Source organism: Phasianus colchicus, chromosome 4 (assembly GCF_987193195.1).
Source record: "Phasianus colchicus chromosome 4, bPhaCol1.hap1.1, whole genome shotgun sequence".
NCBI lineage: Eukaryota > Metazoa > Chordata > Aves > Galliformes > Phasianidae > Phasianus > Phasianus colchicus.
In genome coordinates, this window is record NC_143439.1 from 47,639,441 (window position 1) to 47,653,411 (window position 13,971).

At 35.9% G+C, this 13,971-nt stretch overlaps 1 protein-coding gene across 13 annotated transcripts in view; it reads right to left on the minus strand.

The window, feature by feature from the left end:
* Window positions 1-13,971, minus strand: part of DCUN1D4 (defective in cullin neddylation 1 domain containing 4) — a 35,840-nt gene that overhangs the window by 9,509 nt on the left and 12,360 nt on the right. For 7 of the 13 annotated variants that reach the window (XM_031588570.2, XM_031588565.2, XM_031588568.2 and 4 more), the window contains 3 exons: window positions 10,336-10,365; window positions 8,888-9,002; window positions 1,329-1,420 (listed from right to left, as the gene is read on the minus strand). In XM_031588570.2, the coding sequence (XP_031444430.1) occupies window positions 1,329-1,420; window positions 8,888-8,958 (163 nt within the window). In that variant the 5' untranslated portion in view covers window positions 8,959-9,002; window positions 10,336-10,365. The remainder of the gene's footprint in view (window positions 1-1,328; window positions 1,421-8,887; window positions 9,003-10,335; window positions 10,366-13,971) is intronic. The other 6 variants (XM_090139456.1, XM_031588569.2, XM_031588567.2 and 3 more) reach the window with 1 other exon arrangement.

Below are 13,971 nucleotides of genomic sequence, written 5' to 3' on the forward strand. Positions count from 1 at the left end.
GATTTTCAGTATTCCACATCAAAACATCATGTACTGGAATTAAAGTGTTAATGCTCTAATTCTACGTACCTATCCCTATGCATTACGGAAGTCATGGGATCTGACCCTTCCGGGTGGGGCGGTCTCCAAGCTTTTCAGGTTTGACTCGGTTTCGGGAACTCTCCTCTCTCATATCTTATTTGATTTATTAGACTCAATTTCAATTAGATTGTATTATATTGTGTTATCTTGCATTCTGATATCATAGTTAGTAAAATAAGTTTACCTCCATAGATTGTTGCCGCTGTTTTTTTTTTCCCCCCTTCCTTCCTTCCCATTTTGTGGGGCCAGGTGGGGGGTGGGGAGGGCAGAGGCCTACTGCCCCCTGTCACGGGCATAAATTGATCTAGTTAATTCCGTGACACATCCCTTCTCTCCACCAAAGTTGTGATAAATATGAGTTATCCCTGTTGCTAGAGTAAAAAAATAAATGAATAAAGCTGATCAGAAAGGCGCAGAATCTAACAGGTAAGGTTCGGCTTCAATTTGCCTGAATCTCCTTTCAGAGACTGCCACAGACATGTGAGATCTCAAACTACTTAATTTTATTAAAAGAAAAAAATAATTTATTACATCAAATTAAGTCATTCTTCATGACACATAAGGAAAGACAAAACAGAACAAACTGTGAGCAATGTTATCCGAAACAACAGCGGAAAACTCTAAGATAACCTTGTTTCCTTTGTCAAACACCTATTTCATTTCCTTCTGGTCTTCTCTACAGTCATGAGTTTTTTTTTCCCATATTTGAAGTTCTCCCTTTCAGAAAAGCACGTGTAAAAACAATGAAAACAAATCATGATCGATGACTTCACTCACTGTTAATGGATGAGCTGTTGTGACCATTGATCATAATCAATAAGCTTACAACATCTGAAGGAAGTTCTCATACATTAAAGCAATAAGTAATTTGGTTGACCCTCTTTGTACCTTCTAATAGAAAACTATTCAAAGACAGTTACGGGACACTTGTGTTTATTTGTTTCTGTGCTAGAAACCAGAACCACTAGATTTAGCAGCAACAGTTAATTTTACTACCTCTGCTACCTTTTTATTTGGTTTAGTTATTTCTACATTACAAACATACCTTCCCTAGGAAAGGTTTTGCACTACTCAATGTTAACATGGCAGACGGAGTAATTTATAGAGCCAGAGAAGCAACATTTTGTACAGAAGTACAATTTTAAATATAAATTAAAATAGTCAAGTATGCTCATTCATTGAGCTCACTTAATGCAGTTTTTATAGGTTAAATTGTTATTGAGAGGAAACTTGCATTTCACACTTACCTGCATATTCATAGAACCATTCTAAGCATCTTTTACTCGAAAAGACTTCCTCTTCTGCTTTTATTCTAGTTGAATCATATTTTCTATACATTCTTAAAAAAAAAAAAGAAAACAAATAATTAGTACTGCAATGTTTAAAAAGCAACAATTTAGTCAACAGCCACTGTAAGCAGCAATACATTTACTTTACTAATGAATTTACTCAACATTCTGACCATGTATTGGGTCATTTAGTGAGCTGCTTAGCAGTATAAGAATCACTGAATCTACTGTGTTTGCTCAGTCTGCCACAGTTCAACTGATCCATACCATATCCATGTGCATGAACCATCCTAACAACAAAAATAGCCTGGTCCAGATTCAACCTCAAATATCGTATGCAAATCCAAGTAAGACTTGTGCATGTTATTAGCTATCATATTCAACTGACAGGCTGCAATTTGGTTGTGGGTCTAAACCCACAGTAACTCCATGTTATTGTCCACTGTAGTCCTACCAGACCTGTAGGTGTACACAGACTTCATGTATTATTCATTAACTATGGAGAACTGAATACACTTTTTGCCTCTTCAAAAATTCTAGAAAAGGCATAAAGAGCAAAACAGGCATGACCCATAGTAATATTATTCTAAGGGCAGTAAGTCGGTAACAAGATAAAACAAAAAAAAAAAAATCAAACAAAGAACAGAGAGAGGAGGTTACAGGTCCTCGCTGACAATAATTCAAAGAACCCCATTCATCATAGGTTGTATCACCAGTTATCTGAAAAATCAGATCAGTAGTGCTCCCTTCCTCACAGAGATGACCGACAAGGTAATGTACTCCTCAGACAAACCTAAAGAATTTTAACTGCTTTCAAAAAATAACACTGAAATACCAGCTTCCTGAATTGAGTATCTGAATCATATAAAACATACACAATGTGTGGCAGAAATTACTCCATCCTCTTTAAACTTTTCTGGATCAGAAAACACCACTTGTAGCCGATTGTTAAAGAGATGAGACTCAGTGCAAGTAGTTGTTCAATGCTGCACAGTCTGATCCATTTCCATCACTCCACAATAGCTTAGGCAAAAAGATGGAAAAGAGCTGAGGAGCAAAGATGAAAGAAGCAAGCCATGAACAGTAAATCCTCCAAACGTGCAGCCTTTCCTCTCAAAGTATCAAACCTTGCAGGAGGCAGACAACCAAGCTGCTAACTGGTTTCATGATCATTCTGAAACAACTTCATGAAATTACATGGAGTTGATTTCATCACCATTTTGTCCTTCTAGCCAGACATGTAAAAGATCTCTCTACTTATAAGATTGAAGTACAATCATTTTCTGCTACCAGTATTTTCCACCTAGTTGTTTGTAGCTATCCAGTAAAAGGTACACATTGCACTGACAGTAGCACAAAGAACTATTTTATGTTTATTGTCATCATTTTTTTTAAAGCAACTAATCATTAGAAAAGTAATAATGGTCACAGGAAAATTATAACCTACTAATTAGAAGAAAAATATAAATGAAGATCCTTAGAAATTTCAAGATTGAAAGAAAAATCTACATTGCACTGAAACATGCTGACCTTCAAGAAACAGAAACTCAGCAGACAAATGAGCCATACATCTCAAAAACATATATTGATATACTCAAGACTCAATTTACTCTTTATTTAATTTTGAAAACACTTTTTCCTGTTTGAATTACCTAATATGCATGACCTTTATTGCAGTTGCAAAGGAACAGGATGACTTTGCTGCCCAAAAAGGAATCAACCAAGCCAGAAGGTATTAAGTTAGATAAAGACAAAGCTGGAGCCATCTCCTACCTTGAACTCTTCCCATCTACTTTTTTTTTTTTTTGGAAGCAGTCTGAAAAAAAGCATTCTTATAGTTGCAGAATTAACTATGATTAGGAATGTCTCATTCAACACGTTTCAGGATATTCTGAATTCAGAGGAAGCAGAAAAAGAAAGCATAGAGATGAAGGAAGGCATTCTGCTACACTGACAGAAGTTTAATTATTCAATATCCCCTTATTTTTGATGTAAATATGACAAAACTCCAATTGGAATATAAACCTGAAAATTGACAGTAGCAGGAGTTTAAACATGGAAAGCTAGTGTAGCTCCCTAAGATAGAATGACACTCACTGCAAGACTGGGGCTGATAAGAAAGTGCTTCCCCTGATTCCTCATTTAACTTGTCTACACAGTGGCTGTCAGTAAGTGAAGAATGGGTCTGGGAAGGACCCCTCAAGAAACATATACATTGACAGAGCTCTTGATCATCTGAGTATTACAGAAAAAGGATTCCTGCATTTTCAATTGGCAGAATTAAATATTGTAGCCTGAACCAAGACACCAGCGATGACAGGAAGAATAAGAGGAACAGAAAATCAGAACATAACAAAATACCTCTTTTTATACACTGTATCTACATTTAGCAAGTTTTCATAGAACCGACATGGATTTGCTGTGTTTAAAGCTAAAGTCACTGTTAAGGAACTGGAGGAAACAATGACAATTCTAAGTTCACATGTCCAACACGTGGCCAGGTAACTCAGTATCTGGCCAGTGGAGTCTGACTTCTCAGAAACCAGAACCGATCACAGATCTCTCAAGCTATGATGCTAATAAACTACTTCATAAAATTCAAACATTAGGAAGGACATCATCTTGGGCTACCCTCATCTCTGCTGTAAACTACAACCATGCAACAAAGGTGGCTGGATGAATTCCACATGTCATTTGCTCAGCTTAAAGGAAGTAACAACAGAGCACAAACCAGCTATTTCTATTAGAGATTCCTAATCCCTAGCGTACACTGGGAAGTGAGATGAGAGCAAGTTACCAACAAGTAACTGGGTAAGTATCTGATATCAGAGCCCAGGACAGCTCTGCTCAATGTCACTGCAAGCTCAACCTAGTAGCACTGGGTAAGGGTGGTTCCAGAGACTGTTCTCTGAACTATCATCAATACAGATTTGATTGCTTTAAGAATCACGTGCAAAGAGGAAAATCACAAACCACCAGAAAAGTCTGGCACTGATTTTGGATCACAGAATATTTATTCTGTCTTCAGAATTTCTCTGCACACACTATAAGACAATGTGTTTTCTGCTAAGGATGGTGCCCGTTGCTACACAAATGAATACAAACTGCCAGAGTGCACAGGTTAGATACCTGAGAACTCTCTGAGAACCAAACATCTACCACATGGATCTTCGGTTTACTCAAGTCCTCAATGGCTTACAGCTTTCTCACAATGCCAAACATCAGTACCTTAGAACAGAACTACACCAACTACATCATAGATTAGCAATTTGCTTATGCATTGATGGTCCATAAGAGAAACCTATACAATTTCAGGCACACATCAGAAGCAAAAGAATACACACATTCACTCAAACTTACAATTTTAGCAATTGCTTCATATGTAACATAGTAAACCATGTTTAAAAAAAAAGTTTTATTATTAACAAAGCATGACAAAGACTGTCTAGAGCAACACCCAGGATAAATTCACTTGAGAGGTAATTCTTTCCTATCAATGTGCCATATTCCTCCCTAAATAAAGGCTCACAGTTATTTCTTAAAACTTAAACTAACATTTTAAATTTAACAAAATTCACTTAAGGGATTGTACAACAGCATACATCCTGACAGTCACATCTAGTTTCTGCACAACTATTAAGTCCAGCTCAATGAAAAGGTACAGAAACAGGGAAAATTAGACCTGTGCCTATTTGAAAAGCTCTACTTCAAGGAATAAGGCCTAGACACCTATGACAATTGGCAACACAGGCTGCCTGCCTGCAGTAGAATCAAACCAGTTGCTAAATAACAGTAGAATAAAGAAGCCTACCAATACTATTAATTTTGAAAACTTCCAGGGTTATCCCTCCTGTCTTACTTTCCCACATTAGTAGTACAGCACTGACTGTGTTTTAAAAATATAAGTTTTTTCACTACAGAGTATAGAGCTTGCAACTCAAGTAATGAATCTGCTTTTCATATCATCAGTTCCTTATGTGGTCCACACATACAACCATGTATTAGATCTACTGATCTAATACAGCTTTCAGGGAAGCAGATATATTTCCCCAGTTTTCAACATTCTAAGGTCCAAATATACATTACAGTTTTTTCCCCTCCGTGTGATTCTGGAAAAAAGAGTAGAAATATTTTTAAATGAGACTATCAGAAAGAAGACATTATGTTTCATATCTGTTTTTTTTCCTAAGGAGCAGACAGTCTTTGCTCAGAACTGCGTAACAGATGCGCAGATAGACAGTAGGGACTATACTCTTACCTAGCAACCATCTTTACATGAAACTTGTTTAACCCTCTGTAAGACCCTTAACATTATGATGAAAGAGCAGCATGCAGAACACATATTTTTAAATCCAAATTGAGAATACTCTGCAGTGTGAGAATTCAAAGTACAATACGGTCAAGACTGCCAAACAGAGAAAGAAATAAAATGCCTTCAAGTCATTATGTTCTGATAGGTGTGCACTGAAAGATCTACTTTCCAATACCATTCTCTAAAATGGGATAAATCTTACTGCAATCCAGAGATGAACACACTGAATTATTTTCACTGTTCATCTTCCAACAAAAAAAAAGAAAAAAATTCCTCCCACTAAAACATCACATTCATGTTTCAAGGTGAAATTATGAATAATAACTAACAGAATTCAAGCTCTTATTGTGTAAGGATGGGATGCTGAAGAAAGAATCTTTGTTTTCCATAGTTAGTCTACACATGAAATCCAAATAACCGCAATATCTAGATTTGTTCCTATAAATGCTTTTCTTCAAAAGGCATCATCATCATTCCACTAATTATTTCAAAATGAGGGTGTATCCCTAAGAGCCTGAAACCAAGGTGAAAGCTATTACAAGTTCCTTGGTACCATATTTGTTTAGAGTTTATGAAGATAAGAGCCTTTCAAAATCTTTTTTTCAGTACAGAGCCCTGCTGCAATAAGCTTTCTGCAAAGAATATGCATCTCGAAAGTATTCCTATTAGTACTCCTATAACCAAAGGAAATATAGAAACACAAAAAGTGAAGACTGAAAAGATCATCCAACTAAACTATTTATGTAAGAATTATATATATATATGCGTGTGTAGAAAAATCAGGGGAAGTTATCAACATTTGGTTTTTGCTTTGTTGACCCCCTTAACAATGACAATCTATTGGTAATCTTTAGAGTACCATCCAACATTTTCACACTGAAAGCAAATGGGAGATGAGCAATTACTGAATTTGTTAACATTCCTCTACAACATACAAAACTTAGATAATTCCAAAAACATTTCAAGTGACAAATCCTCTCTCTGATAGGAAATATCATCTCTCCTGTAGATAACACATTGTTTTTCATGAAACGTAAACATTTAGGAAGACTCTGACTACCTTTTTTCACTTAACAATACAGATTCCACATAGCCTAATGTCCCCTGAAAGCTTATCCTGAGTTACCAGTATGAAGTTTCAAGCAAGTCTGCATCTAAAATGAGAGCAATGGTAAAGAAGCGGACCTAGAAGCCGCTTAATATATATACTGCATTAAACTACCTGCACCATTTTTATTGTATAAACCATTCACAGTGTCAGAAACAATAGCTTAGAGATAACTAGGCTCACAAGAGCACACTGCCGCAGAGATTCCTAATTTCACATTGGTTTCTGTCTAACACACTGATATGTCCAAACCTGGGGGAAAAAAAAGAAGAAAAAGCAGGAGTTCTATCCAAAAAGCAGAGAAGAGAGGATTTGCTCAAAAAACATTAAGCCAGATTTGAAGAAATACTCAAAAGAAAATACAGCTCTAAAATAGAGCTGAATATTCAGCAAATGAATTCATGTTGCCAGGTCTGGTGAAATACAAGCTATTTTCTTGAAGATCAAAGCAAAAGAAAGGAAACAAAGGGAAGCTGAGGAAGCCCAAAAACCTTAGAAGTTAAGAAGGAAAACAAAAATTGGAACCACATCAGAGAAGGATATTCCCCTCTGGCCCACAGCTGACAGATCTGGTTTTACCTCCACTTCTAAAAGCAGGCAGAGGTTTTCCCCTGAAGTAAACTTTAGATGGCAGTAGAATGAAGACTAGATCCATTAGGTACAAACTGAAAGGCAGATAGATAAAGCATTCAAATTATGCTTTCAAAAAGCTCTTAGTGATTACATGAACTACTAACAGAGTAAGAAATCAGCTTTTCATCATTTTCTTATATGAATTACACAAATCAGTATCTTCTACTACAGACAATCTTCCTAGGGGTTTTAGCTTGTTTCATTTTGCTGTCAGGGTCTTGCCAAATGGAGGTTATTTAAATTTTGTAAACATCTCTACTTAGATTCTAGAAACACTTAATCCTATTTTTACTTCTAATATTTCTCAAAAACCAGCAAAAAATATTAAGAACACGTAGTGTTTTTTTGCTCTTGCTAGTTTTACATACTCAAAGCAATGAAAGGGAGTTTAAATCTTTCTTCTGCCTCAGCAGATCACTTAATAAATTCCAGGGCAGCTACAGTTGTGCAACCCAATTGAGCACAATGGAGTTACAGAGGCATAACTAGAGTCTTAATTTGGCTGCTAGCATTTTTATTACTCATGCTAGTGAATAAAAAGGAAAGTATGTAGCCTCATTTCAGGCTGACAGGGGAAACGCATCTTTTCACCTTTCTGAAGGTGCATGTCACAGAAGCTTGAGCTTTCTGAGTCACCTGTAATACATGAATGTAATAAAGTTCATGTTCTATTGGCAGATGCAGCCAAATATTCTGGTAGTACACAACACTTTCCAACACCAAGATACTGTGTAAGTACGCTATAGCCCTCTGCCTATCATGTGATGGCACCTACCGTGCAGGAGTGCACAGTCTCCCACAAGTTATGATCTTATCTCACATAAATAATGACCATCTTGCACAAAAGGAGCACACTCAGAGGATGCTGAAAGACTGAGGCTGACTGAACATTTACAGAAAATCTAGCATTTCCAGAACAGTCAGCTATGCAGCACCTGTGCCAAAAGAGCACAATGATCTTCCACACTGTTGTAACCCACTTGCACTTCCATTGCTCAAAGGGAATTAAGCAGCACTGCCTTCATCAGTGCTCCACCATTAACTATAACCTTGCCCAAGCAATATTCAACCTTCTCTTGCATGATCAGCATAAAACCACCAACACAAAAGGGAAAGATTAGCAGAATTTCAGGTAAGACTGTGGCTGCAAATAGCCTACAACTACATTCACTTTTTTTTACGTATGAAGACATTACTGTATTTCTTACAGGCTTTTGAACAAGTAAGTACATCTATTTTGACAGCTGGCAAACAAGAACAGAAGTTCCCTACAAGCCTATTATATGGCTAGAAAAAGGTGAGAAGCAAACTGAAACTAGATGTTCACATCAATCACAGGTAATGGTTCCACATCAAGAAACCAATCAAATTTGAATATCATTTCGATTAGTATTTAAAAACATGATCAAAATCATCTATTCATCTTTAGATATTCCAGTCTTAGCCCATGGTAAGATGACATACCCATCATGTCTACTTTTCTTAGCAGATAAATCATCTCCTGCTGCAGGTCTCCTCTTTTTCCTTGGAGGCATCACTTTACTAAAGCAGTCTGATGAACTGCAAGACCGGAGACTTCCTACAGAGGGAATTAAAAACACCAGTACAAGAGATGAAACTATTGCAGACCAGTCAAACTGTGTCCACTAATAGGCATATTACAAAGAAAAGGGAAGGGAGGAAGTTAGTGGATTTATAAATTAGAAAAGGCCCCCTTTCCAGAGCAAAATCTGTTTTCCATGGTATTTCTCTGACCGATTTCAGTTAGTCAGTATTACTCTGCCAAAACATACAATTACACCAGTGCCACTTCAGCCTAACAAAAGGCATGAACTAAGTCTATCCTGAGGTATCTAAGTTTTCAGTCTGACTTTTTTAGTAATTAATTCACATCAGAACTTCTGAGAGTTGTCCATTACTTTTTGAAATACAGATGCAACCCAAAGATTAGAGCAGCACAGCTCTAGAAAACGGAACCTTTTTATTTTTAATCCACACTTTTTTTGTGATACTGACAGCAAGGAAAGGAGGGTGTTGGTTTTTTTTTTCCATTTATCTTTGATTTGTTGCAGGAGATGGGGAAAGGGGATTCTTTTCAGGAGGTTTTTTTTTTCTTTTTTTTTGAGGTGGTTGTTTGTTTGGGTGGCTGCTTTTTTTTTTTTCCCCCTGTGGTTTTTTTTTTCAGAGTTTTTTTTTTTTTTTTTTGCAAAGAGATGCTTAATAACCATTAGGAAAAATATGAGTATCATTTTGCTCAGGCAGTTCTTTAACAGCGAAGTTCTGCAAGTAGGAAATGGCCAATTTAAAAAACTGGTGCTAGCTGCATACTCCTACTTGTTCCTTTTGCCAGTTCTGGTAACTCTTCAGTGTGCTAAACCAGCTCACCAAACCTGTAATTAAACTGAAGGGAAAAAGGAAAAAACAATCCCCACATAAACCTTTCTGTATATTAGTACAGCAAGTTGTTTAAATATATTTGCTGCCTCATTAAAGCAATAGGCTAAAAAGTCAGGCAAAATTTCGCCCTGCTTTCATATACTGAAGACCACATGGACACCAGAAAAAGGTATGTGTAGGAGCAGCTCAAAGAGCTAAAAAAGCTCTAAATGTTATGCAGAGAAATTTTAGAAGGAAAGGAAGGGAGAGGTGAGGTATAAAAATCTGGAAACAAAGCGATGCCAAAGAAACTTGCAAGAAAATATGAAGACCTACAGCATGCCTAAGCTACCTTCTCTTAGCTTCAACAGCATCCAAGTTTAGTTCTGCTTTACTAACATGTTGACAAAATCTTTTATTTTAAATCATAGCACAGAATTAAGCAATAAAACTTGTACTATCATTCGACACCAGGGGAACAGACTGAAATCAGAGGCCCAATTCCCAACAAATACTAATGGCAATCTTATGCTTACCTATTCTTCGTATCTTTGAAAGTCTCTCTCCTGTTATAGGAGAAACACATGTAAGGAACCTTACAGCCTCACAGGCTCTGCTATATGTACTTTATTTAAAACATGCACTGAAACTATTAGACACATAAAAGTAAGGATTTTTCTGATAGTAGACAATATGGTCATACCAGTTATCAACATTAACAAATTTGGTTTCAACTAACAAAGTTTTAAATTTAGCATGCCTTCTTTGGTCTTACCTTTACACTCACTTCTGTTAAGAAAAATTATCTCTCTAGTTCAAGAAATACTCTTTCCAGTTTATATACTCTTCCTATACTTTTTTCCCCCTCCTTCTTCTCTCTTTTGTCTGCTAAGCTCCACTACCAGGAAAGCATGGACATACCTGCACTATCCTTTAGAAAGAAAGCTTTAAGAGTACTGTGCATTTACAATATAATTTAACTAGTTATTAAAAAGAAATCCAGCATCGTACTCAAACTTCTATCACATAAAAATATAATGGCTATGTCAGAAGAATGTACTTCTAAAAGCATTACCCTGAATATATAATAAAAGGATATTAACAATAATCATATTCTCAAAAATAAGTATAGTTGAAACAGCTTAGCCAGAGATCACCAAAATTTCACAATACACCCAAAGCATTTTACTACCCACGTTAAAGAAACTAATGAACCTCATCTTATGACTGCATTAGTTCCATCTTATCATACCTGCAAAGTAACGGTACCACAAAATTCTATTCCCAGAAATTACTCAAAGTATGATGTTTTATGGATTTTTAAATCAAGTTTCTAAATAGTGTTCTGATATTCGAAAACCTACACAAACTAAGGACATTTAAGACGACAGCAGAACTTAATAGATGGCTACAGACAGCCAACAGATTCAGAACTACGAACAAGCTCAGACACAAACTTAATAAATCAAAGCGTGTGCTAACAAATAGATTATTTTGGAATGTATGTATGTTCTTGAGTACCTGAACACAACCCGCAGTCACCTCATTCCTTTGAAAACTCTCTTTTTTTTTTTGTATGCCTATTTAGAAATCTATTTATGATGCCACAGACACTGGATTCTAGTAAACCGTAACCAAAACTACCAAACCAAACCCCCTAGAATTTGTCCAGTTTACTCCTGCTAATGCTGGTTATTTTACTGGGAAAAGTAATATGCAAGGCTTCGGTGAAGAGAGATGCATAGCAGAAGATGAAAATAAATAAAAGTTATAGAATGGGAAAATCATTTTATCAGCTCTGCAACCCCAGACAAACCAAAAAATTTAATCCAAGAATTCCTGTTTGAAGTCTTAAAATGATAACAGAATTCATCACACCCCAATTTCTTCAACAACTCATACAAAAAACTTACACCCTTTCTTGGTTTGAATGTATCTAGTTGCAGTTATCAAACTGACAGAAAAGGAAAGAGAAGTGAGCTCAGAAATTGGTAAATGGCTATTAAATGCATATGCTCAACCCACACACAAAGACACAACGTGGACAAACATATTCTACTTGTTTTCAGAGATTTAACATCTTAATAACTTAGTTTCAGACTAAATCTTCACTATGTTTTAACTATTGAATGATCTATAAACTACTGAATACCACACTGCAAGAACATTACTTGAAAAATATTTACTTTTGTCACTAGAATTAGTGTATATCGAATTTGAAGGACAGTTATAATTTTCTTGTAGTTTCTTAAAGTTAAAAAAGCAGGATATTTCTGTTACTTTCATCTAAAGTTTAAAAATATCCAAATGCAGCTTCATTTAAATTTTTTTTAATTTCTTATTTTACAGCGTAGCTCACTAAGTAGCATTAATATTAATCTTTTCTATACAGACCTTGCTAACATCTGGGTTTTCCCAACTAATTTCACTTCTCACAGGTCTGATCATCTGCAAACGCACATGCAGCTCTCTCCGACTTCATGCAAAGTTTGACAGGAACTTTACTTACCAAGTGCAGCTTCTCTGATGTGATTATCTTCAAAGTTTCTTACTCCTGGGTCTCAACTCAAGATTGGCAGAACCCTCCTAGTTCTCACTGTTTTTTTGACACTTGAAGCTAGCATTTGCAAGGTAGAGCCTCCAAATGGCTGCGGAATAGGCCACCACCAGCCAAAAGCCTGCCGAGTATAAATGTTGTTTGCCAAACATTCTATTCAGTACTTCCAAATTTGCAGGAAACAAAGTTACCAGAGATGCATCAACTCAAGTGCTAAAATTCACCCCAAGAAATATAAAACAGTATGGAAGATAACCACCACAAAGGAGAGACACTCCTAGAATAACAACAAAACCAGAACAAACAAAAAAGAACAGTGGTCAATTAAAAAGAATACAGCAAGCTGTGTCCATATAGAAGAGATTTGAAGATGCATCATTTCACCTACTCTCTAGATAATGACTGTGAACACTTCTGCTCTTTTGACAGAAGATGGATGTTTCAAAAGAAAAATAATTACAAACTGTGAATGCTGAACTGGAAAAGATAAAGCAACTCACTCAATGATGCAACAAGCATCACAACAAATACTGTTAACAATCATCATTTTTCAGATATGAGGTGAGAAAAAAAACTAAGGTACTCGTCAAACCACCAAACCATTTACAATCTTCTTGTAATACCAGGAAAAGAAGAAAAAAATCACCTCCTCTATAGTGAATTCCACAGTACAGAACTGCTTTGGACTTAAAAGGGTTTTCTTCTCTAAAACAACCAAAAAAAAAAAAGGGCAGAAGCAAAATAATTTCCCCTCCACCCCCTTCCAAACTTCAAGAAAAGCAATGAAGCCTTTTTTTTTCCTGAAGTCATTACCTCTTTGTGTTAGGAAAACAGTCAGGAGACAGCAGGATACGTACTTGTACAGACATTTTAGTCTGGATAAGTAAACAAGTCACAATTTAATAATCAAAGTAGGACCTTAATGTGAGCTATTGCTAGATTTATAGGGATGACAAAAATGACTGATATCAAATTCAGGAGGGAAATTTCCAAGTTAATACATATAAAAAGAAGGGGGAAAAAAGAACAAACGGTTTAACGAATCCAACTGTCTGTGATTCTTACCCTTAGAAACAGCTGGTAAGTTAAAGCCACATGACACATTTACAGTCTACCTTATTTTTCAGATATAAACACACTCAATGCTAAAACATTTTAAGAGACCGTAATTGTAATGTGCGATATAGTTTGAAATAAAGTTCCAAATAGTTCCCAAATCACTGAAGAAAATCTGAAAAACCCATCCTCCAGCTCTTAGATACTTAAATTACGATTCTAGAAAAGGAACACTAATACTTAGAAAAGATAGAATTTGTCTAAAATAATTTAGATGTCCAGCATATTTATTGTTAGCTCAAAAATACCTGCTTTGAAAGAATATAGTAAGCATTAAAAGTTCATTATAAACAAAGGGTAACCTGGAATTGAAATCTCCATTTTTCCAAGCAGCTTTAGAAGTCTCAACTAAATTTAGATATAAGTCACTGTTTCGAGGTGACTTAATACATGACTGCACTGTAACAACATTAACCAGGATACACATCAGAAAAATAACAATAATCTCTAAGGATAAGACGTGCTTCAGAAGACTCAAAGCGTGAAAAACATCTCCAAA